The sequence below is a fragment of the Podarcis gaigeae genome (genome assembly GCF_964106915.1).
Source record: "Podarcis gaigeae genome assembly, chromosome: 14".
NCBI classification, from domain to species: Eukaryota; Metazoa; Chordata; class Lepidosauria; order Squamata; family Lacertidae; genus Podarcis; species Podarcis gaigeae.
Genome location: NC_139690.1, coordinates 34,783,270 through 34,809,185, shown reverse-complemented (window position 1 = coordinate 34,809,185; position 25,916 = coordinate 34,783,270). Strand labels below are relative to the sequence as shown.

Here is a 25,916-nt window from a genome sequence, read left to right as displayed (position 1 = left end):
CCAATAAAGTATCAATAATGGTTTTCCCAGACTGCAGGAATCTAAACCTCAAACTAGTAAAGATGAGAGTCACAACTGTGACCTAATAAAAGATGGCAGCGAGAAAGAGGGAAGCACTTTGTACCATTCAACTGAAAATGAGTGGAATGCAATTCTACTAAATCTTAGCTGATTAGTAATCCTGTCTTATGCTTCTTAGTGGCATTCAGATTCAGCCTCGTGGAGCATTAGCATTATAATAATCCATTCAACTGGTAAGAATTGAAGTAGGTAACATCAACCGCCAGGAGATTCCAACTTTCTTGAATAGATAGAGGTGGCCACGTTCCGCTAGTGAACATCTGTCAAGTGTCCAAGGATGGGACAGACCACAATGGGGGGTGAGCAATCAAAGGCTGGCAAAGAATTAGGAATGCATAGAAACGGATGTCTTCTGGCTACGTAATCCACTTCTAGAAGCTTTCTTCGTGCTCATCTATCAAGGCAACTGGCTCTTTTCCAGCCTGACTGCACCGGAGAAAGGATGAGATGGAAAGGGCTGTCATCTGACCAAACGTACAAATGAGATGGAGATGTTAACACATACCACTACTGACGGTGAAATTGTGCTCTGTTTCCTTGGTTAGCGTGCACAAGATGGAAAAATGGTGTTATCTCGTTGGATTTCCCAGGGAGGAGCCACTCCATGAAACTTCTAAAGCTGAGCACTTTGGAAGAGCCAACTAATATAAATGATTATGGCTGAGGAATAAAGGAATTGCCTGGTGGACCTTTGAACAGTTAACACATGCAACTTTTCAAATGGCCACAACAATGAAGTCATCTGGTTGGCTGTTAAGGTTACATTCCATCTGGACAAGCTCACAGAGCATGGGAGGAGATGCAAAACACAAACCTTCTCATCTTTAGGGGGGCGCCCTCGCTTCCGGGGGCTTTGCTCATATGTTCTCTTCAGAGGGGATTTTGAGCCTCGCTCTGAAGAAACGGAAGACACCCTCTTCTTCGGCTTCCCTTCAGACAAATTGGCTTTGTGTTTCTCTTCTCCCACTGACTGCTTGCCCCTCTCTTCACTCGAATTCCGCCGATTCTTCTCTTCGGTGGAGTTATGAGAAGCCTGAGAGATTACAGAACAGAGAGGATGAGGAAAAGAAGGGGCAAGAGCTGGCATGGATTTTGTTGTCCCCAAACTCACAAAATCCAAACATGAGTTTTGCCAGATATCTGAAGAATGCCAAGGACCCTGAACTCAGGGTTTTAGCAGTTTCAAGCAACTATTTAGAACAGACAAGGAGAGGCAAAGCACGGCTGTGTGTTCTAGGCAGACACCTACTTTATAAGGGGAAAAAAAAGTTCTAACTTCAGAGTGCATAGTAAACACATTCCAACGCTGTAAGGAGATCCAGCCGATCCTTTTGTCATTCTTCACTTTAAGGAAGTCAGAGAGGTGACAGAATTGTGAAACTTAACTGCTTTACAACTTCACTGTTCCATAGTATAATTCTTGAGACATAGTCTGTCACACCTACCTGGCAATGAAGTAAAAACGGAAGCATTTCATTCATTATTCCAGGGAACAGTGTCAGGAGGCAAAACTAAGTGAAAGGACACTCACCTGGTCCTTGCCTTTGCCTTTTTTGAGGAATTCTTCCACAGCATCTACAGCTTGCTGGAACCTCTTGCCTTTGTTAATTTTGATCATTTCCTCTTTGTGGGCATGATAAGGCTTCAGCTGCTCCACTTTAATCCAAGCACTAATAAAAGAGAAATCAAAATGGTATTTTCCAGTCATATTGCTCCCAAGCAAGATGTGTGGACAAAACCTGAATACTTTGTCCCCCCGCCCCCATATTCCAAGAGCCTTTCTTGGAACATATATACTTTCACAAGTGGCATACTACCTAGCGCCCACAGCAAATCCTCTTCTTAGCTAACTTTATACTGCTTCAGTTATTTGTAAGCATTCACTCCCATACCTCCTCAATTAGAGGTGAACCCAAGGTGCTGAAAAAGCAGTTTACTTGTTAACAAACCACATCTCAAACAGGTTTGTGCCTGATGTTTTTCAAGCAGAATAGTTCTTCCTCAGATGCCACTGCTGGTTTTCAATGTGAGCGTGTCTTCTGTGTTCAAGGAAATCACTAGGGAAATCAGAAGTCACTTCTGACTAGGAGCTATTTTGCGTATAATGAATTGGGTAAATTAAGCTATTAAGGTTTTGCTTTGGTTTTCTTGATTCAATCTGGTGATACCCCTCACACTGCCAGACTTTCAACTCCCAAGCAACTGAGCGGGATAGTGCTTCTTGTTTTGTTTTTGTTATTCAGTTAGTTGTCCAACTAGGATACCTGTGCAAAACTCTGATTCCTTAGCAGCACCTAGCTGAATTAGGAAGAACACCTGTCTTTAGCTGAAATCAACTATTACAGAATGAAGGGGAACTTATTCACCTCTTCTGCTTTCTTTTATATGCATTTCTATAGCATTTCTGATATTTCAAGTCCTAGACTTTGTTCCTAACGACATGTTTTAAACGACATTTCTCCTTCTCAGTAGGTATGTTGCTATATATAATCTATTAACTTTACAAGTTCTGTCACATAAACAAAAAATCAGAATCCATGCATATCATTTTATAAGAGAAATCAATTTCTATCTACAGAATTCCAGTGGAGTTGCAAAAACCATTGTTTAAAGGAGTTGTCGCCTCAATAAAATTACATTCCACCTGACTTTTAAGCACCAAGGAATAGTGTGCAGTTTTAGTAGACAAAACAATGTGGGAAGAAATTTTGGTCCATTAGAAAAAGGGAATCCAAAAGTCTAAGTAAAAAAGGGTTTTCTTTTATTATTATCTATGAAGTTTATTAGTCATTTTTTTTGCCACAGCAACTCAAAGCGAGTTAGAATATTTTAAGCAAAAAACCAAACACATAGATACATTAAAACCAGCATTGGAAAATAACCCTCTACATTAAAACATCTCACCAACACAAAAAGGCCACTGGGAGTTAAAAATGATTAAAAAGGTATGTTTTTGCATAGCACTTAAGGATATGCAACAATGGTGCTAGGCAAACCTGCCCTGAGCAAGCATTCCACTAGCAGAGAGCTAACCCAATGAAAACACCCTTTTCCCATATTGACATCTTCCAGAACGCCTGTGGAGGGGCCCAAAAAGAAGGGCCTCAGATGATGATTGCAGGGTCTGGGTCAGTTGGGGGGGGGCAACCTAAGACTTTATAGGTCAAAACCAGCACTTTGAATTGTGCCCTGAAATTAACTCATAATCAGCGCTGTCAGGCCAGAATGGTTATATGCACAGCCTTTCTTGCCCCAGTGAGCAACCTGTGCAATCTATCCTCCATTCAATCTTCAACTATTACCACAAACTGGGCTCTCCATTATGCCAAGTAACTATTACATCTGTCTTCCTCACAATCCCTACTCACCCGGCCTGATAAAAGTTATGAACTCAAAAAAGCTTCAATTCATTTCTTCTATGACTTGAATTGGTCCTAGTAGAATTATGCTACTATTGATTTCAGACTTTAGTGTTTTAAAGCAGTTTATCCTGACTTAACATATCCACACACACAAATAGTTAAGCTTGCAGACAAAACATATTATTATTATTAATAATATATAGTGCAATGCTAGCCAGACCTACTCAGAAATAAGTCCTAATGAATTAAATTGAGCTTACTTATGGGTAAGCAGCTAGGCACAAAGCAGCCTTAGTGAGGAGGCTGGGCACTGAGAATGTGTACGGATTAACTCCTTTCCTTGTTTTGGCATCACAGTTATGCCCTTTTGTTCCATAATTGGGGAAGATATTATGAACTAGGCCATGTATATGACCATTCTGGCACTATTCCTTCTACAAACAGCAGCCATAAGTCACCAGAATGAGAGCTTTTTCCTTTTATTTTAAAACCAAAAATGCCCGTTCACTTATTAAAGTAGGTTATAGTCATGTTCAGCGTTGGGTATTCCCAGTGCTTATACCAGGAGCTTATACCAGGAAGCAGTTGGGAGTGTGGGGCAGCGCCGCACCACCTGCCCACCGCTCCCAAGCCTCCTATGGAAGTGGGAAGGGGGGGAGGCTGCCGGCAAAGCGGTGCAGCTCCCCCCCCCCCACCGGAAGCAGCGCGGGAGCATGGACCAGCAGTGTGCAGCCCACCTACCCACCGTTGCCCAGGCGTAGAGGTAACTCAATTCTGCATCAAGGAAAGCTGTATGAATAGCACCTGTCTCCTTATTCTGAAAAAGGGAACTATGGGAAAGAATACGAAGGCAAGCATAGCACTAAAGCCGTATATCTAACTCTGAATGTCTTATTCAGCAAACCCTCAAGAGTTAGGATTTCTCAAGATTCACAGACACACAAATTCAAGAATATTTCTACTAGAAACTTGCCTTTAAAAATAAATAAAAATAAATAGAAAGTTGAATTGTGAGGCAACAGTTTGCAATCAAATTGCACACGTAAACAGAGTTTCAGCAGCAATATATGAATTTACCTGCCTCACACTGACATTGTATATGGCATCACATTCAGGGCAGGTGTCTGTGGCATGGCTAAAATGGTCTCTCAAGCCAAAAGGAGAGGCTTGGTGGACATAACTGGGCCCACAAGCCATAACTATTACTTGGTTAAAAAGAAATGTTTCAGTCAAATATTTATGCATTATTATTATTTTTTTAAATGGTCAACCGTGACTATTCAGTTTCTTCCCAGAAGCCTACAATCAGGTGTTTTAGGGAGATATACACTATAAAAACATGCATACTGACTTCTTCCTGTTTCTGGCAGGAGAGGGAGGTTGTTTCAACCAAATACAGCACAAAAGAGTCACTTGGGAAGTCTTCTATTATGAAGTCTTATGAAATGCACATAGCACACATAGGCATACCAAAACAATATGCCAGAAACTCTCTCCTAGATGCACAAAATTTCTGCATCTGGCAAGACCTACAGTTTTAAGTCGTATTCCCAAATGGCTCTATAATATGATGTTCCTAATCATACATAGAAAGCTGGTGTGGAACAGTAGATAAGAGGCTAAACTACGTAAGGATGACCCTGGTTCAAACTTTACCTCTATCATGAATTCAGCCTAATGATCTCAGTCTCCCCCCACTATTTGCACTTTGGGGATAATACTGATCTACCTTACAGGGTGTCTGTTAAAGACTACAATAAGAAAACACATGTAAAGTACTTTGAGTGGTGAAAAACATCATATAGTTTTTGTTTAAGGAGGTTTTTAATGTTTGATGTTTTATCGTGTTTTTAATATTCTGTTGGGAGCCCCCCAGAGTGGCTAGGGAGGCCCAGCCAAATGGGCAGGGTATAATTAACAAATTTATTATTATTATTAGTTATTGTTACAAATATTATACAAATGGGCTGTAAATTAGTTTGTCAGAAGGTACGTTGGGTTTTTTCCTTGACTACTTCAGGTTTATGTTGTTTTTCCTCAAAAGTATGGGTGGAGGGCACTTGCCTGAATGCTGCTTCATTACTGGAGGTACTGCTTTGTTTCCATTACAGAAACTGGAGGAGATAACCAGGATTAACAGAGCATTATCACACTTTGTCAGATGGTAACTAAATTCCCACTTAAAGTGAATGACTGTGACTCAAAGGCTCACCTGAGGATTAGACACAGGTCACAAAGGTTTACTAAATGATTTTTTAAATCCCACTCTTATCCCAGTTATGTGATAAGAATAAATTCTGCATCATAGAAATGTTTATTTTTTATTTAATAATTTTGTATACTGCCCTTCAGCCAAAGATGACAGGACAGTTTAAAGTATAAATGTACTTTGCATCAACTCTCCTGTTTCGATAAACGCAGTAAGGGCTAGAAACTTACTGTGCTTGCCTCAGGAAACTATTTTTTTGCAATACAATCTTCTATGCCCCCCTCAAATTGCAGCACACAGAGCCCTGCTTATATCTTCCCTTTCCCTTATACATAAGATGTAGCCTGTACTTGAATGAAATATCCACTGCTCAGCAGACAGAAATCATTCAACAGGACATGATTAATACATTCCTCCGGGCTTGCTCTTTAGCCAACCTCCTTCACCGAATTATATTATAAACTACATGCCATACTGCTATTTGGTTTGGTACATCAACGTTTTCATTTGCAATTTGTTCATTAATCTATGCTAAACAGAATTCCAGACCATTCAACCCACTTTTCAAAAGTTTCCACAGCAAATAAAAGCATACTGCAGTTTCTCCCTTCTCCTTTTTTGTTCCCATCTCATGATGTTGTATTATTTCCTACCTGCTCTTCACCGTAAGCTCCCATAGCAGGTTACAACAATATAAAAATGTAAGGTTTAAAGAATTTACAAAAAATGGAACTACCTAAGGGTGAGGAATAGCAACAGCCTTGAAGCACTGACAGGTATGCCCCAATTATTAGAGGACATATACCTGACTAGAAAATAAGCACTCTCTTGTGTGGCACTGTTAGTCCAAATATTTAAGCTTCAGAAAAAGAAAAAGCAAGTATAAAGGAGGAATTTATGCTGTTGTCTAAAGCATAATGTGTTGAATACTGACACAATGGCCCAGTTTTTAAATGAAATTATCATGTGTGGGTGCTTACAGAATGAGAATATATCTCAGTAGAAATACTTTGTATAAGTGCAACCTACAACAAAATGTAGCAACACGGAGTACTTTTTGTTCACTCATTAAATTTTTCCTTCCACATTAAATTTTTCCTTCCACATAATTTTTTTTGTTTTGACTATGGCAGACCAACACGGCTACCTATCTGTTCCTTCCACATGGTTATCAGGTTTTTATTTTTCCTCTTTCAACATTTTGTATCACTGAATTCTTATGGGGATGTATGGGGGATTTCCCAAACCCCTTTGTTGTTTTTTTCCACTGAAGATTACTCAGCACCCGCAAACCTCTATTGTATCTTGAATCTGCTAATACCTCTCTCTTGTACGTGGTTGATGCAGTTTGGGCTCCAGCTCCTCAAGCACGGGAAGACTTGAAGCAGAAACAGAGGGATGGATGATTATGATACAATATAGAAGGTTCTCCTGGGATTGTTCACGCAGTTCCCAATGGGCTGTGCAGACCAAAGTGTTTGCAAAATCCACCATGAGGCAAATGCCTGACCTCTTCCCTTGGTTCTCTGTACATGCCGCAGAGGTACCTCATTACTTCCTGCTCCACTTGTTTATGGAACCCAGAAGTTTGAATTTTGCAAATGAAGATGGTCAAAAATGCCTGCCTTTGATGGGGGCGGGGAGAGAATGAACTAGACTGCTTTTCAGTTTTTTTACACCAACCAGTTTCTTCCTATTTCACTGGATATCACTAATATCAACTGTAACAATATTCAATATGTGAGTCTGACTTTCAAATTAACAAACCAAACAGCAAACCTGCAGCCCTCCAGGTATTGCTTGACTAGAATGCCCATCATCCCTGACCACTGGCCATGCTAGCTGGGCTGATGGGAGCTGAAGTCCAACATCTGGAGGGCCACAGGTTCCCTAGCCTTGATATAAATCTCAATGCCAACTACATGCTGTCAGATTCTTCCTAATGCAGGGAATGTGGATGTGTGTTAAACTGTCTTAAAAAAGCTATGGACATTTCTGATGCCTAGGTAAGCTGGTACATCAACTTCTTCAGCCTTGACCAGCACATAGGCTCTAGAGGTTTCTGCTGCTAGCTGATAAATTAAGACTATTTTTACTGTGCCAGCTTTTCTACAAAGGCTCTAAAGTTTAAAAATAGATCCCCCTGGCAGAAAAGAAGTGGGTACATACTGATCTTCAGTCCCAAAAAACTTCACAAAGAAGCACTTCTTCCCACGAGGCTTCTTCAGGTCCTTAGGCGGGTTAACAATCTGAGAGAGAAACACAGGAAACCACAATTAGAGGTAATAAAAACAGAACTTTTCAAACATTCTCCACAACCCGCTCCAAAATCTTTGCATGTATTGGTAAAGACTGTTGTGAAACAAGATTATTGGTGGGGGGGGGGGGGAAATACCTTGTAACTAAAGGTATATTCATGCCAGAAAAAGAAGGCCCATATTCCTGAGTGCAGTGCTACTCTTAAAACTTTGGGCTAAGCTTATTACAAAAATGCATGTAACATGTTTTTACAGATATATGTAAAAATATCTCATTCTGAGATTTTTCTGGAAATCAATTATGTCAAACTACTTGTGTAACACATTTTAGGACTCTGGGTCACTAGGATGTACCCTAACAACTTGCACCACTCATGTCAATCAACGAGCAAATGAGGCTATCTGTGTATTATGCTGTTCAAAGCATGATGCCTCGCAATCACGCCAGTTACGCTGATATAGACTAAGTTTATATGGTAATTCTGCAACAGGCTTTGCATAGTTAAGTACACCATACACAACACAGCATCAGGACAGACTGTAATTATCCCTACAGTAACAAACTGATTGCAAGGTAAATGCTACAAAGGCACCAGCTTTTCAGGAGATAAATCCAGACATTTGTCACACTCGTCAATCATTTATCTAAGTGAATGGAAGTAAACAAACACTGTACTAATCGGTGATATATCAAATAATTAAATAAAGTAATTTCAGTAAGTGTGCCTTTGATTCTAGCAGACACAGATACTGAATTGATATTGGAACGCACACACTGAGCTCCTCCTACTAAAATTTTGCTAAGATGTTCCATTCTTTTATAGACAGCAGAACTGTGAGAGGCCAGAGAATGAAAAACAGGCTGACAGCATTTATGTAAGAGAATCAAGCCCAAGCAATGAATTATGGTACATGAGCATGCTTTTCCTGCAGATCTAGAGTAACAGCACAAGAGAACAAGACTGAGTAGCTTTGTAAGGCACGAATGACATGGACACACCATGCCATTGAGGCAACTCATTTTCACCGGCCTGGCTGAACCGATTAATCTCTACATGGCCCCCAAGGGCCTGCCCCCAGCAACTGCAGGCCAGGCCAACTATGTGTGATTCCACCAGCATGGCATCTCTTAGCATAACATCATGGAACTTCTGGTGTATATTTAGGCCTAAATCTGGAGCTTTTGCAAAACAAAAATACATTTACAAATAAATCCTTAGCCTTCAAAATTTTTCCTTTGGCTGTTATTCGTTGTCATTTGAGTGAAAGTCCCACTGAACACAAATGGGACTTCTTTCATTCATAAGATCAGATTGCACATTTTATTTGAGGGTGGTGTCAGGGCTTATTTATGAAGAAAGGGAAAGCAGTTTTTCAGAAAGACGGAAAAAGGGTTAAGTAGCTACATCCAGGTTACAATTGATTTCAAAACCCACCAAAACTGGTCTACATTCACTTTGGTTTATGTAACATGCTGTGGGTCAATTGCAATATTGAAGGAAATGTAGATCTACACATTGCATTTGACATTAATAAAAATATGTTACTCCAATAAAGAGAACACCAAAAAGCAAGAGAAGTGCACACTAGAACTCACCTTTCCTGGCCAAGGAGGATATCGGCCCAGCTTCCCCCTATAGAAAAACCAGAAGTCAGCCAATGGCTATGAAAAACAGCAGCAACACTTCAACATTCTTCACCTACACAGTACTACTAGAAAAGAAAACTGAGAGCAATTTAGGGGGGAAGTATGAATCCAGGACAATATTCTTCCATGGATGCTAAAGAATGTCCCCTTCCCTGGAACTGAGGCAAAATCTCATTAGTATCTTCTTTTGTGCATGTTCCCAAGCATAGCAAGTTGACTTACAAACATATCCAGACACATTTGCTGGACTGCCTGCAAAATCAGTCTTTTTTTAATCATCAAATTTCTCAGCTTCTTCACCTGAAGGGAATTCTTTTTTGCCACAGGCATTCAGGTCAGTGGCTATTTACAATCCTTGTGACAAGCCTCCCAAGAGCAGATGTCAGTAGGACAAATAAAGCAACCAGAAAAATAAAGCAACCAGAAACATGCTTGGTTTTATTAAATTTCAACTACCCCCTTTTCATTTATCCTGCATAAATTGGTTGCATGCATGTTTAGCTTGCATTGAGTACAGATTGCCTCAGGACCACACCAGGTTGAATCTCATAACTGTATTATCCATCGAATCCCAGATCAAAGCCAGCAATTCCTTAAATGCACCACTTTTCAAATTAAAATAGTATCTCTTGGATCCCACACTATCTGAAGAGCCCAGATCCAAGGACTGTTCACATTTGCCTGTTTCCTCACAAAGAGAGCTGCCATACATGGAATAAATATCTACATGATTATATATGAAAACTGAGCTCCCTGGAGCACATGGTCTCATCTAGACATGTATTCATGACAAAAGACAGGCATGTGAGTTTCAAGTTTAGAGCTTACAAAATTCTCCACACACCCCATGTTGTACTCCTTAGAGATACAGGTGTTCATGTTATGCCCCATCAATTTTCTTTCATCACTAAAACCATTAAATCACTTCCCCACAGAAACTGAAGGGGGGAAACAGATTACATATGCTCACAGTATCACTAGACCCTTAGCTTAGGTAGGGTGAATGGTTTTATACATCTTCCATTGTCACAGAACAGAAATGGTTTAAAGTTAAGATTCTACAAACAATAAAATATGAGCTAACATATAAGAAGCCAATGTTGTGCCTTCTGGATGTTATTGGACAATGGACCCTAATTCCCAACATTTCTGACCTTTGGCTGTGGTGGTTGGGGCTGATGGAATTTGGAGTTCAATGACATCTTAAGTGCAACACACTGGTGACTCCTGCCTGGAGGTCAACTGGGAAAAGTACTTAGAAAACAGGTTTTTAAAGGGTAGCGTTCAACTAAATTTTACTCAGAGTAGACTCACTGAAACTAATAGGCACAACTTAATGACATTAATTAATTTAAAAGGATCTACTCTGACTAAAACTTTGTTGACTACAACCCCAAACCTCTGCATTTTATTTCAGGCAATACAGTGGTACCTCAGGTTACAGACACTTCAGGTTACAGACTACACTAACCCAGAAATAGTACCTCGGGTTAAGCACTTTGCTTCAGAATGAGAACAGAAATCGCGCAGCAGCAGTGGGAGGCCCCATTAGCTAAAGTGGTGCTTCAGATTAAGAAAAGTTTCAGGTTAAGAATGGACCTTCAGAATGAATTAAGTTCTTAACCCGAGGTACCACTGTATACCTGTCTGATTCCCCACCTTACCCGCCTTGGGGGAAAAGGTTATCTGCAACATTTCCTGACTTTTTTTACTAGGACGCATTTAAGAGAATAGCCCTATAATCCTAAATTTGTTTCAGGCTGGTCAAAGAATGTGCATTTTCATTAGCTTCATGTAGAGGTTCTCTTTAATGCTGCTAAATATGGAAACCTAATGATTTTCTCATGAAAGAATGTGCTGCAGTCACTTTTAAGTACCTTATTCTGAATTGTTCATGCAACTACTTTACATGGAAGGGAAATGGAGTGCAAACAGCAGTAAGGTACCTCAAAAGCTGGAACTTGTCAGAAATAAAGGGGCGCAGGATATGTTTTGCCCTAGCTATTATATGCCAAATAGTTCACTGTCTGATTGTTATACCATTTCTAATAATAGCCCAAGTGGAAAAAATGTTGTATAATGTACAATTGATTGAAAGACCAAGTCTCAGAGGTCCAGGTGCTATGTTTTTACTTGAGTACAATCTGAAAAACAGGTTATACACACTTTGCAATGTCTATTCAGCTTCTTTTCCATGATGCTTCCACAAATCATGTTAATATCTTGTGGATCTTTTTTAGTGGTTCCAAACCTTCTAGGGCCCAAATTGGGCAAAGAATATGAAGGGTTTTGCCTCAAACTCTTACACAAACCAAATTTTGGGAAGAATTTTTAACCCAAGGAATGGAGGGTTGTCTAGAAAAATAATAATGCAGAGATTAAGTAATTCCCTGAGGTAACCACAAAACACTGCAATAATGGTCCTTATTTTGTAGTCTACTAGATAATATACATAAATGCTGTTTCCAATAAATGTTATTCACAGTATTGAGGCTATTCCTTATATTTATATTGCCTTTCTTTGCTGTCTACAAAATCCATGTAAAACAACTTATCATAAAGCTGGTTTTAAATTCATATAGCTTAACACACAAGATGCATAGTCCTTGACTTACGGCCTGTTTATCTCAGTTTAGATTAAACCAGCACAGGTAAGCCATACTGCTAAGCTCAATCAAAATAGTCTGTTTCCATGACTCCACAGGCTTGTTTACAAAAAAAGAAAGAAAAAGCAATAGTGTAACTTGGGCTTAGACTGCAAGAGATAATAGACTGCACAGATCATTATATGCTAAAAGATATAGGCTTGGGACTAGAATGTGCCTTGTGTTTGCAGAAGAGGATGAGTGCCTATGGAGGCTCCCCCCAAAGGGGGGGGGGGAAGCAGAAATATATTAGCTGATTCCCCCCTCCTGCAGTTCCTCTGATACAGTTGCCAACGTTCCTTCTGGAGCAGCTTTTCAGGGGACCCAGGGCGGGGAAGAAGTAAATGGCAGAAATCGCTTTCCTCCCTTCCTACAGCACGAGCATCCAGTCCCTTGACTTGACTCACAGGAACTCTGGATCCTGTCCATACAGTAAAAAAAATACTAAATAATAAAATAAAATAAATAATTTAGGTTTTTTGCAATATGAAACACCCGGGGATCCAATGCCAACCCAAAGCTTAAGCTCTCTCTCACACAATCATATTTCTAAGCTACAGTTTGCAGAGCTTTGGTGACAGTTTACACACTTGGCCATCGTAAGACAAGTTACAAACACCATGGTAGGTCAAGGTGAAAATAGCTAGTCCACACAGGAGAAAGACTAATAGGCATGGTTGGGTGGGGGGAAAGGGTTTCCAGTAATTAGGAGGCAGAATCAAATTAAGCAGCAAGTCCTAAAGAATGGGGAAATGCCGTAATTCTTAACCTAGACCAGTTTTTCCTCAAACTTGGGTTTTAACTGTTGTTGGGACTAGAAGTCTCATCATCCCTGACCACTAGTCCTGCCAGCTAGGGAGTTGTAGTCCAACAACAGCTGGTAACCCAAGTTTGAGAAACACTGGCCTAGATGATCAGGCCCCTCATATTTTTCAAATTCTACCAGCAGTTACAGTGGTGCCTCGCAAGACGAAATTAATTCGTTCCGCAAGTCTTTTCGTCTTGCGAGTTTTTCGTCTTGCGAAGCACGGTTTCCCATAGGAATGCATTGAAAATCAATCAATGCGTTCCTATGGAAACCGCCTTCAGACCAGGTCCGGGGACAGTCTGTCCCCCGACCTCTTCTGAAGGCCGGCGGGGGAGGGGGGAAGTCTTTGCTTCCCCCCGCCTGCCTTCCCGGGACAGCGGAGACTTCTCCGCTGTCCCGGGGCGATCTTAAAATGCTGGCAGGCGGCAGCAAAGGCTTCGCTGCCGTCCCCCAGCATTTTAAAAGCCCCCGGGACAGCGGAGGTCCTCTTCTGAAGGCCGGCGGGGGGCAAAAGTCTTTGTCCCCCCTGCCTGCCTTCCCGGGGGCTTTTAAATCGCCCCGGGACAGCGGAGAATTCAGCCGCTGTCCCGGGGCGATTTTAAAATGCTCCCGGACGGCTTTTGAAGGCAGACGGGGGGGGGGGGAGCAAAGACTTTTGCCCCCCGCCCGCCTTCAGAAGAGGTCCAGAGGGCTCTCCAAGCTGCGGATAGCAGCCTGCTGCCCCGCGCGAGGTGCGCTCTACTTAAGAGCGCCGCTCGCGCGGGGCAGCAGACTGCTATCCGCAGCCTAGGCGGGAACTCTTCTGAAGGCTGGCGGGGGAGAAGGGCTTTTCTTCCCACCGCCAGCCTTCAGAACAGCCTTCTGAATGTTGGCGGTGGGGAGGAAAACCTTCCTCCCACCGCAAGTCTTCAAGACAGGTCCGGGAACAGAGGAGAAGCGCTGCGCACCTTCCCCTCTGTTCCCGGACCTGTCCTGAAGGCTTGCGGTGGGAGGAGGGCTTTCCTCCCCACCGCCAACATTCAGAAGCCCTTCGCGCCTTGTCCTCTGTTCCTGGACCTCCCACCGCAAGCCTTAGGACAGGTCCGGGAACAGAGGAGAAGGCGCGCTGCGCTTCCCCGCTGTCCCCGGAGATTTCCCTATGGGCTTTCGTCTTGCGAAGCAAGCCCATAGGGAAATTCGTCTTGCGAAGCCGCTAAAAAATCGGAAAACCCTTTCGTCTTGCGGGTTTTTCGTTTAGCGAGGCATTCGTCTTGCGGGGCACCACTGTATTGGTCAAGCTGTGCACTTTAAGGCTGCTTGGAACCTGATGTTAACAGCTGAGATAGGCTAAATGCACTGGGTTAGACAAACATCATACTTTATTACTATTTGAGAAGCAGTGATGCGGGTTTTCCAGATAATTTTTAGTTAGAAAAATATTGATGCTTTAAACAGAGCATAATTTGATTTTGAATATTTGACTTCAACTAAATATAAACACACTTGCAGCCCCAAGTTTATATGGATTTTAGGTTTGGCTTTGATTTTAACTGCACAGCCAATCGGATGAATTCATGTTTGGTTTGTATTTGTATTTTACCTGTTTATAAAACAAAATGTAGTCTCTTCCATTTTCTAAGAACAATCACATGAAAAACATTTACCGTATTTTTCGTCCCATAGGACGCACCTACTTTTTTGGGGGGGGCGAATAAAGGAATTTCCCCCCCAAAACCAGGTCGGGGAACAGTGGGGTGGCGGCGCTGCGCCTCCCCGCTGTCCCCCGAGCTTGTGGGGCTGGCCGATGTCTGCCCGGTGCGAGGGGCGCTCTGCTTCAGGGTGCCTTACACGCCGGGCAGCAGGCTGCTATCCGCAGCGTGGGGAGCCCTGCAGGGAACTCCTGCAGGGCTCCCCACGCTGCGGATGTCTGTCCGGCGCGCGGGGCGCTCTGCTTCAGGGTGCCCCGCCCGCCGGCAGGCTGCAGACACCTGCACGAAGCCCAGGCGTCCTCCAAAGGGTGCCCCGTGCTCCGCGCTGCAGGCTGCCGCCCGCAAGCCTTGCGCGCCCGGGGGGAGTTCCCCCCGGTGCGCAAGGCTTGCCGACACCTGCACGAAGCCCGGGGGGTCCTCCAAAGGGCGCCCTGTGCTGCAGGCTGCCGCCCACAAGCCTTGCGCGCCCGGGGGGAGTTCCCCCCGGTGCGCAAGGCTTGCCGACACCTGCGCGAAGCACGGGGCGTCCTCCGGAGGGCGCCCCATGCTCCGCGCTGCAAGGGGGGAGCTTGCGGATAGCTTCCTGGAGCCTGGAGAGCGAGAGGTGTCGGTGCGCACCGACGCCTCTTGCTCTCCAGGCTTCAGCGAAAGCCTGCATTCGCCCCATAGGACGCACACACATTTCCCCTTCATTTTTGGAGGGGAAAAAGTGCGTCCTATAGGGCGAAAAATACGGTAATTACAACTTTGAAACTGCCATGCAGAAAGCATGTTTGTCTGTTACACTGGCATCAACTAATGAATTTTACAAAGCAATGAATTTTTAGAAATGAAAATATTTCAGCCCTACATCACTGCTGAGAAGTGAAACTGACACAGATACTTACACTTCCTAGACAATTCAATATTATACAATATGTAGATGGAAGTCTTGTAATCCAAATCTTGCTATGGTTTCATTCATTATTAAAAACTGGTCCAACCCCGATGACACCCAGGAATACATGATTAAATAGGTAACAACAAAACATGCAACAAAATAGGCAACTGGCAGTCAGCAACATTCAAGCTTAATTAAAAAAAAAAAAAACAACTCAGGAAAAAAGGCAGATTTGGGGTTAGATATAAAAGGTGTATATAGGTGCATAAAAATATGGAGTCTTTTTTATAGGCAGGTCTCATACAGGAATCTACAAGTTTTAGCTGGTGGTCTTAGCCAGCTGTTACTTGCAGATGACCAATGACCTTTTTTTCCATGACACCCAACAAAAAAGCAGCTCTGGAGAGAAAATGTGTCAGTTTCTCACTGCTTTTCAGTACCTTCAAACTGTAATACAAAGAGTTCTGATGCTTCCAAGTGTATGAAAACACCAACCCAAAGTGAACAGCTGATCCCTTCCCTCAAATCCTCTGTACAAGTGCTGGGAGATTTGAGGGAAGGGCAGGTCTGTATTTCCTGCTTGGCACAAAACAAGCCCCCCTGCCACCATGATGCAGGGGAAGAGGACTAAGGGATTACTTTCCCTTTTATAAAAAACTTATTGAGAAGCAATTTTGCCCCAACAAAATATAAGAAGCTGGTGGGAATTAAATTGGGATATAAACATTGAAGAAGATAAATAGAATTTTTTTTTATGGACCAAAGCACCATATAAATATGTCAGTAAATCCTAGGGAATATTCACTAAAAACTGAATGGGTGTTATTTAACACTGAGGTGCCTATCTTATACACAGCTGAATAGCTCTCTGTTGTGTTGCAGAGGATGCCAAATTATAGGTACATTCCAACATATGTGGTGGGAATGTCCACAAAAAGTAGAATTTTGGAAGAAAGTTTTAAAAGGGTTATCTCAGATTATAGCTCAGACAATTCCAGTAACACCAGCATTAGCCTTACTTAATTTACATATTCCAGATATGGACAAATTAGGAAGGAATTAATAACACATTTATTAAAAGCAACTAGAACGGTAATAGCCAGAACTTGGAAAACCTTGAATTTAATGAATATTGATCACTGGTATAGTATAGTCTGGGAAACAATGGAAAAGCTGTCGCAAAAATTGTAGGTGGCAAGGGGACAGAGAAACAAGTAGTTTTACAAGGTATGGTGTGATTTTATTAAATATACAATTAAAATAAGACATACATTGCAATATAGCATAGATAACCAGGTACTATTCATTATCTTTCCCGTATTACTCTGTGTTTTCTAATTTGATTTATTGAAGAATTCATTTTACTGGTTTATTGAAATCACCTGATTATGTACTATAAAATAATGTTTAGTATTTTACTTCCCTAGTGATTCATTTTTTGTTAGTCATGTCATGTTTTATTATTTACGTTTGTACAAAAAAAATTCAGGGGAAGAGATATCATCTGCTGAGATTTGAGTTTGTGGGTGTGCTTTAATTAGATTCACAGTCGCCAACAGCAATTTGGCAAGTCCATTTGTGGAACCCTGACTTCACGCCACTGAAAATTCATCTTCTCCTGCTAGTGTAGGTAGAAGTTGTATCAGAAAGCACAAAGGGAAATAAAGGAATTACCTTTCTCCTGGTGTGGAAGACAGACCGCAAATTCCCCTTTCCCTTAGGACAGGCTTTTCCAATCTGTTGCCCTCCAGAAGCTGTTGGACTACAATGCCTATCATCCCTGCCGATGCTTACTTCACTGATACTCCTAATACCACTCCTTTTACTGGCTTTGCTGTCCATAAACCAAGAGTGGAGGTACTGTGTGGCCCTCTAGGGGTTACTTGACTACAACTTCTATAATCTATGGCTACTAGCCATGCTGGCTCATAGAAATTAGAGAAGAACAAAGTTGTTCTACAAAGTGAGCACTACACTTTGTAGATCCAAAAGTTCAAGCAAGCACCAGTTTTTGACAGTTTGTCATGGGTCACATGTAGGGAACCATTCCCCCTACTTTAGTGATATTAACAGCCATTACACAAGTCCCCATGTTAATCTTGGTCCTATTTACAGAGCTAGGAAACAACATTCCTGCCAATAAGAAAGCAAAGCAATTAAGGAAGGGCCGAAAGCTGCTGTACTAGACACAAACCTGGAAGCAAAAGACCAAGAATCAACACTGGCATATAGAACAAGCAACAACCAAGTTGATTGTTGTTGTTGTTATTATTATTATGAGATTAAGTTAGGCTGCCATTCACTCACTCACTCTGCTGCCATCCCTCTTTATAGCACATCTCTCAATATTTGGTGATCATCTAACATACTATATTAGCACATGACTAAATAATCATCAAAGTCTATCCACAAAGCTACATGCAAATTCCAACTTGAACTCATATTTAACGACTTTACAAGTTGAGTACAAGAGCCAACACAGACTGGAAATGCATCATCTGAATAAATCACATTCTAGCTTCTCTGTTAGCAAGTCTAATGAGAAATCTGAGATGGTTATTGCCAGGATTGTATAATTAGTTTTCTTTGGTATATAAGCTAATACAAACTTGCAAGTTGAGTATATAACTACTTGTTTCAAAGTTAAAACAAATCTGTTTAAGACCACCATTTAGAAGAATTAGCAGAAACACTAAATAAGAAAATGCTTAATAAAGTCATTATTAGAGCAAAAAACAATAGGAATATGATTTATTCGCATGGCAGAGGTATCTGCCAATAAGCCATACTTATATGTAATGATGAATAAATGCCAGTTTTTCCAGATTCTCAATAGCTGCTCCAAAAATTTTACCATTCACCATGTTCTCTTGGGAGCAAAATCTGTGTACTGTAGTTCTAGTGGTATATGACCCATCTTGAGGACACAAACATAAATTGCTCAGTGGCTCTTGAAATAAGTCATATTGCTCAGACACCACTGCTCAATGAAAATAGGGCTTTAACTACCAGAAGCAGACTCTCTACTTGCTTGGCATTCAATGGCCTTGAGCTACTACCCTGGAAAAAACCCAGGCTTCACATGCCCAGATAAAAATTTCATAGAATCAAGTCTTGCTTCCAGTTCTGTATTTGTGCACCAACTCCAGCATAGTCACATATAATTACTAGCTCCTTCTCTTACAAAAGGTGGCCATTACACTGGCAATTCCAGATGATTGCCCCATTTGGTACCTCAACCCTAACACAGCCAAGCAATGACACCAACCCTGCATTTAAGCACCGGCCTAGAAACCATAAAGGGACTAATGCATAAAACTGAGTGTATAAAATTCTATGCTAGTGAATGAATGGGCTGGCAGAGAAACAATCAGATGAAGAAAGTGCCCACCCCCAGCACATAAACAACAGTTTGCTGCAAGAGTGCGACCCTCCATCTTTTTGCCAGTCCCCAGAAGGCTATCAAACATTTTTGCAGACTAGCAATGTTATTTCCAGAGTATCCTCACTGCATTCTGTGGGATTTTCAACAATCATTTGTGCTTGTTAATTAAGAACATAATTTGAAGTTCTGGTTTTTGAAAAAAATATTTTTGGGCATATAATGAAGAGACAGTCAAGATGTCTCAAATAATTTTATGGAACAGCTCCCTTGTGGCTCTTAGTGCATAATATGCTTGTGGGAAGTCACAAAGGAGCAGGGAGAAAAGGTTTTGTATTACTCATTGAACAAATTCCAATGTAGCTCAACTTATTTGCCTACTTCTAAACTATGTGTTAACAATAGCCACACATTCTGTTATAACATTCTAGAAAGGATCCAAATTTAGAAAGTATTTTTTGCAGAGTAACTACTACACTTCATTATGATTTAAATCTGGTTAGCTGTTGTACTGGGGGCAGGTTCCTTGGTTTTTCAAGTATCTCGATTGGACTGACTACTGTAAAAAAGGAAAGTATCCTTTTGGTAGAGAAGCCATTACACTTTTTATGCTTCCCATTTGTAAAGTGGCTGCATTGGTGATCTATCCCACAAGACGAAATGAGAATAAAAATGAGAACAAAAGCTTGTGAGTACACTACCCAGTGCACACTTACGTGGAAGTATGCTCCCCTAAACTAAGTGGAACTTACTTCAGAGTAAACATCAATAGGATTACACTATAAAACCTGAGTTTAAATCCCAGCTCAGCTATGGACTAAGTCGGTGGCTTTGGCCAAGACACTACCTCTCCACTTCAGATCCTGCAAAGAAGAACAGCAGCAACCTGAATCACAGGGTTGCTGTAAAAGTAAAATAAAACAGTAAGACATTTGTACATTAAGAGTGTTATTTAAAATAACTATCACTATTAATAACTTTGTGTGTGACAACTCTGCTTTAAGTGCTCACTGCAATTTACAATGATTTCAACAAGTCAGATTTCAACAGTAAACAATAGCTTCCAGAACAACTCTCACTGAATTTAGTCGGTCCAATTAAAAGGATCACTCATCGAGCCACCTAGAGCAGTAACCGTGATTTGAATTGTCAAAGTACTTTTAATTAATTCATTATCGTACAATTCTAATTACAATCTTTGCTCCATTCTGGAATATGTCAGTGCCATTTTCTCCACAATGCTGTCTAAAAACTAAAATTAAGGGGAAAAGCAGCTTGCTTAAGGCTTCAATAAGTTTGATCCTAAGACTTCCTGGCTCACACTGAGTGCTGGCAGGAATTTACCCTTGGCTCCATTTCTCTTACCAAAAGACCAACCCAACTGATGCGGTATATCCCTTCCGCACAAGTTTGCCAGCTTACTGAGAATATTAGCATGCACTCCCCCCCTCCCCACAACCAAGTTTGCCTCTTTACCTCAGTTTCTTTCAGTACTAAAAATGCAGAAAAGCAGAGGAGGCCCAAGCCTCTTAACTATGGAAGTTGCGTGTTTAGGAAACTGTAGTGGCCCCCAATATGGCTACATTTACTGGAAGCCATGGGGTGGTGTTTCAGATTTAACTCCTCCCCATCTCCCGACCACCCGGATAATGTTACTCGTTTTCGTCTTTCTTCTCCGCTCACACCAAAGCTTACCTTTTTCTGTCTCTTAAAAGTGAACTCCTCTCACGCGCAACATGCCCCAGGCCGCGCCGCCCTTCGAGTCGAGTCGCCCGCCGCCACCTCCAGCAGCCCCCCTACGAAGCGACTTCCACCCCCCCCACTCTTAAAGGTGGCGAATTTCCCCTCTAGGAAGGTGGTCGGGAGGTAAGTCTAGCCCCACATCCCGCCCCAAGTCCTCGCGGGGCTGACTTGCCCGTGCCTCCTCCCACAAGGCGAGTCCGTGTTTGTGACTGAGGAGGGGGGGTGTTCCTCCTTCGCAGGGCTCTGCCCACAAACGGCGGCGATGGCCGCCTGCGGGCTTACGAGGCCCAGGCCAGAAGATTCAGCTTTCCCCGTTTCACCCCTTTCCAGAAGGGAGGCGCCCCCCAACCCCCCCGGTGCCACCCCGCAACTCACCACACCAGGTCTCCGAGCCGCAGGTTCACAGGAACAGCAGCCGCAGCCGCAGCCATTTTCCTGACCCGGCCGGCACCGTCGCTGTTGCTGCTGCTGCCGCCGCTACCACCTTCTCCTCCTCCTCCTCTACAGCCGACGCCGCCACACCCCTCCTCAGGCTCCCCCTCCTTCCGCCCCTCAGCAGCCAGAATTGGCAGCGACGACGATCCCTACTGCTATTCCTCTTCCTTCCTTCTCTCTCTCTCGCTCTCTCTCTCCCCCCCACTCTGCCGCAGAGCCTACCGGGACACTGGCTGGCGCGCGCGCAGCACGCACTCCGTAGCCGCCGCCCCCCCCCCCCCGCTTCCCTCAACAACAGCAGCAATACAAAGACCGACGGGAGGGGAAGAGGAGAAATGGATGGAAAGCTATGCCCTGTAAGATCAGCGCGCTCTCTGATAGGCCGGCCCTTTGCATGTGACGAGGGAGACCTCCGCGCGTGACCTCCCCCCGCCCCCCTCCTCCCGCTCTGCTTGTCAAAAAGCGAAGAGCGCGAGCGCGTTCCGTTGGCGTCACGTGACGCGGGCCTCGGGGGTTTCCCTCCAACCCTGGCTTGTTGTTTTTCGTTCTCTCCGCCCTCTCCCCTTGCACGTGACTTGAGGGAGCGAGGAATTGGATCCGGCGGCGGCGGCAGTTGCAGCAGCGGCGCTTGCGAGAAGGGTTAGCTGCTGAGGCCTGGGCAACGGTTTGAGGTAGCCGGAGGGAAAGCGGAGAGGTGCCGTGAGGCGACTTTGGAGTCGAAGAAATGGAGGCGCGCCGGTAAGCGGGTAGAGGGCGGGAGAAGGGACAAACCTCCCCAGGCGCTCCAAAGCGCCTCCCTCGTTACCAGGGGCAACGGGGCCTTCCTTTCGCCACCTCGCCGGCTGGGAATAACCGACACCTTTTCTTTGAACCCGCCCCCCGCCCGCCCGCTTAACCCGGACTTGGAGATGAGCTTCGGCCTTCTCCTCTCTTTCCCCCTAATACATAATGCAGGGGAAATGTGCGCGTGGGTGGGCAGCCCTTGCAGAGTGTTGGAAATTGCCATTTGTGCTTCTGCATTTATTTTGGGTGCATGGATCGGTGCGGGGGAGGGGAATTAGGTACCGCGAAGCCTGAACGAGGAGGAGGGGGAATCTTTTCATAGCCTCTTACACGCCACACCGGAAAACCCCTAGTGAGTTACGTCAGTAGCTACTACCTGGGATGTCTGTAAACAAAACCTCCATGTGCTGGAGCAGTCTACGTCAGCGCTAGATGCTGTGGGTAAATAACGGTGCAGGCGTGTGGGTGGGAAAAGGACCAGGGTTCTGCTTTTGTGGGCTTCCTGGAGAAGCTTTCTTGACTGTTTTTGGAAATTGGGAGCGTTGGATCAGACCAGCAGTGGAGGGAACTTGAACGCCTCCAGATTTTCTTGGGCTCTGAACTCTCATCATCCCTGAGGTTTATTAGCCATGTTGCTACGGCTGATGGGAGTTGGAACTCAGATTTCCCCACTTTGGGGGTTAAGTAGATATGTCAAGATATATCTTGTACCCTTGCTGGTGTCTTTTGGACAACAGCACAATGGGGCTTCCCTATACTGAGACAGTGTACCTCTGAATACTAGGGGCAAGTCCAGAGGAAACAGCCAGGCATCTATCTGACCTATCAGTGTGTGAGAGAGAATGTTGAAGCAGGTGGACTTTGTTCAGACCCTGCAAGGCAATTAACCTATTTCTGTGTTCTAAATACTTTGCACTTGCATTAGTTACATTTCCTTAGTGTCCAGAGCATGCCACACATGTTATTTCATTCATCCTTTTAGTCATAAAACGTGAGCTAGTGGTTTTATCTCTGTATTCCAAATTATGAGGTGGTTGTGGTGAGGTTTGAAGGGTGGGTTGTTCAAAGGCCGCCTTCTAAGTTTATATGATTTAAACTTTGGACTTCCCAGCTTTGCTAAGCAGCACATCATGCCAACTTTTCTACCTTATTTTTGAGCTTAGCTTTGCTACAGTGAACCTCACTTAGATAAAGGAGGCGGGTGAGGAGTGACTAAATGCCAGGAAACAATAAAGAAAAATTGTCCTGTTGTTGCCATGGGGACCAGAAGCATGCATTCCTTTAACTCTCTGGAAACTGAAATAAGTTCTATAAATAAAGGAATGCTATATGTGAATGCCTGGGCTACTTGGATCTCGCAGACCTAATCCTGTTATTGTGCCATTGCACTGACAGGAAAGTGGATGGGTTTTGTTCTAACACTCAACCTAATGCTGTCAAGACAGAGCAGAACAGAGTGTAGTTGTTAGCATCTATCTGTCTCGAGAGGCAATGGAATGTGTTTCCAGGGGTGAAGTCAAACCACTAGAGAGTCACAGTGCTTCCTGTGGCTGCAGAGACTTGTAACTCGTAACCGTTGCCTCCTGCATTGCTTTTGCTGTGTTAGCAGCACTGAAGTAATCTCTCCGGGGTGCCAACCTGGGCAGTGTGTATGGAGGTTTTGGGTTACCCAGACAACAAGAACCCACTCTTGGCCTTGCTGATGTGGTCCAAAGGGAAACATAGCAATACATTTGGCACCAGCTTGAGCTGCAGGAGTTGCTGGAAAGAGGCATACAAGACAACTGTCTTAAGGACTCCACTCCGGATTTGTGTAGGGTTTACTCCATAGCCTTTTCTTCTCCCAAGGATTTCCCATAAGGCAGTGGGTACAGATTTTTCCTTGGGGTTTACTCACAAAGCAACGGGTGGGGGAGTCATTTGAATGTGTAAGAGACTTTTGTAGCAGGTGCCCCCAAGGACATAACTCACACAAATGTATTCTCCAAAGCATGTTGTTTGTGTGCATCTCACTTTCTGTGCCATGGGGAAACTATGTTACTGCTGTACATTGAACAGTCAGTTGTTCAGCAGCAACATCTCCAGTTGTAGATATTTTATTTGGGGGCAGTTCCTCATCCAAGCTGCCGCAATTGGTTTTTTCTCTCATCACTATTTAGAGGACTTTCTGTCTGCCAGTTTTCTCTCTAGAGAGTGGATCATCTACTTTGTGTAATAATTTTGCTGATTATCTTCTATTGGCATGAAACATTTGCATCCACAATCTGTCAGAGTCCAAACCATGTCTATTGGTTACTGCCAATCCTAAAAAAGTAAGAATTGCTTTGTTGGGTTAAGAACAAATGTTTATGCTTATCACTCTGTTCCCAAATGTGCCCCGATGAGTGCTCAGAGAGGGTGTAATAGTGACTAAGCTTTTATTGGTTGGTCTCTGCCAACTGGTAAGGACAAGCATGCTTTTTCTGACCATGGAGCTTCCATTTCTGCCTGTTATGGCTAATATTTTTGGGCATGCATGTTCTCTATGAGTTTAATGCTTTTCTTAAATCATTTGTTTAGTAGCAATTACTACATTTCATGACATTCAACTGTGTAATTGAGTTTTGTGTGGAAGAATTATTTGCTTGGATGTTCAGAGATCTCATCCAGTTACAGCAGGAGTGGGGAACATTTGGACCTCCAGATGTTGCTGAACTACAGCTCCTCTCAGCCCTGGCCATTGGTCATACATGCTAGGGCTGATGGCACTTGTAGTTCAGCAGCATCTGGAGGGCTAGAGTATCCCTACCTGAGTTACAGGGTACAGTTATTATTCAGTACAGCACCAGACCTGCCAGACAGGCCTCATTTGAAACATAGTCCATGGAGGAACAAAAATTGTGTGTTCACCTGTGCTATTTTTTGTGGCTGGAACTTTCTGATTTTGTCTTTTAGGTAGAAATATGAAGATACGTCTTTGGAAAGAAATTTCAGAGTACTATCTACATGCCACGGATCTGGATTCGTTTGGGTCTGAATGCTAGCAGATCGGCATTTGTATTCAGCAGAAGGCCGGAGCATATGTGTTCAGTGTTTTTTGCATTATGTCAGTTCCCAGTGTGGGAAATTCTCTGATGTGGAGTAACATAGCCCAGACTGACCTTTCCGGCCAATGTCACAATGAAACTGATTCCATAAAAGTTGCTCTGTTCAGAAAGTTCTTTCTTTCTTTCCTTCACGTTTGGCTTGAAGCAGAGTTGTGCTGCATAAACTTCAAGGGCCACATGCTAACTTGCAGTGGTGAGGCTATGGGATGATGATTCTTCTCCTCTTATGAAAGCAGAGATTGTTGCGTTGTTTTTCTTAAAACGCAGGAATCTAGCATATCTATTAATTTCTGCATTTGGCATCCATCTGTGTGTGCGTGTTTTCCAGTGGTGATGCCCTCATGTATATACTAGTCCAGACTTTGGCCTAGACTGTTGGAAACCATGCCATGATAGCAACTACAACGTAAGTCTAGCCATGACGGAACCCCACAGGGTCCAGCTCACCTCTCTGTCTGGTCCACTGAGCACCACGTTACTGAAAAAGCCTCGCCGGGAGGACATCACAGGAACAGAGCACCCGCCGGAATCTGAACCTGCGGCTGCAGCAGTTCGCATTGCCCTCACCCTTTTTGAGCCAGATCACAAGCGCTGTCCAGAGTTCTTTTATCCAGAGCTGCTGAAGAATACACGAGGGAAAGGGAAAAGCAGTTCCTCAGGAGAAAAAGTATGTGGACATCTTATTGTTCCTGTTGCACATTTTTTAGTTGTGCATTTCAAAAACTGTACAACAAAGCTTTGAGATCTCTTGAGGATGGTGGACACCTGGCTTGACAGCAGTACATGTGAAAAAGATCTAGGGGTCTTAGTAGCCCTCTAGCCTTAACATGGGTAAAGAGTGTGATGCAGCAGCAAAAAAAATTAATACAGTTCTAGGGTGCATCAACAGAAGTATAGTGCCCAGATCA

At 43.3% G+C, this 25,916-nt stretch overlaps 2 protein-coding genes across 39 annotated transcripts in view; one reads left to right on the top strand and one right to left on the bottom strand.

The window, feature by feature from the left end:
* Positions 1 to 21,218, bottom strand: part of GLYR1 (glyoxylate reductase 1 homolog) — a 41,265-nt gene extending 20,047 nt beyond the window's left edge. For 16 of the 36 annotated variants that reach the window (XM_083710896.1, XM_083710907.1, XM_083710927.1 and 13 more), the window contains exons 1-5: positions 21,080 to 21,218; positions 9,508 to 9,544; positions 7,822 to 7,901; positions 1,613 to 1,751; positions 896 to 1,114 (exon numbers count right to left, since the gene is read on the bottom strand). In XM_083710896.1, the coding sequence (XP_083567022.1) occupies positions 896 to 1,114; positions 1,613 to 1,751; positions 7,822 to 7,901; positions 9,508 to 9,544; positions 21,080 to 21,135 (531 nt within the window). In that variant the 5' untranslated portion in view covers positions 21,136 to 21,218. Of the gene's footprint in view, positions 1 to 895; positions 1,115 to 1,612; positions 1,752 to 7,821; positions 7,902 to 9,507; positions 9,545 to 20,656 lie in introns of all 36 variants that reach the window. The other 20 variants (XM_083710904.1, XM_083710910.1, XM_083710908.1 and 17 more) reach the window with 8 other exon arrangements.
* Positions 21,219 to 21,740: 522 nt separating this feature from the next.
* Positions 21,741 to 25,916, top strand: part of UBN1 (ubinuclein 1) — a 29,265-nt gene continuing 25,089 nt past the window's right edge. For 2 of the 3 annotated variants that reach the window (XM_083710820.1, XM_083710818.1), the window contains exons 1-2: positions 21,741 to 21,877; positions 24,857 to 25,675. In XM_083710820.1, the coding sequence (XP_083566946.1) occupies positions 25,427 to 25,675 (249 nt within the window). In that variant the 5' untranslated portion in view covers positions 21,741 to 21,877; positions 24,857 to 25,426. Of the gene's footprint in view, positions 21,878 to 21,944; positions 22,275 to 24,856; positions 25,676 to 25,916 lie in introns of those variants that run through there. The other variant, XM_083710819.1, reaches the window with a different exon arrangement.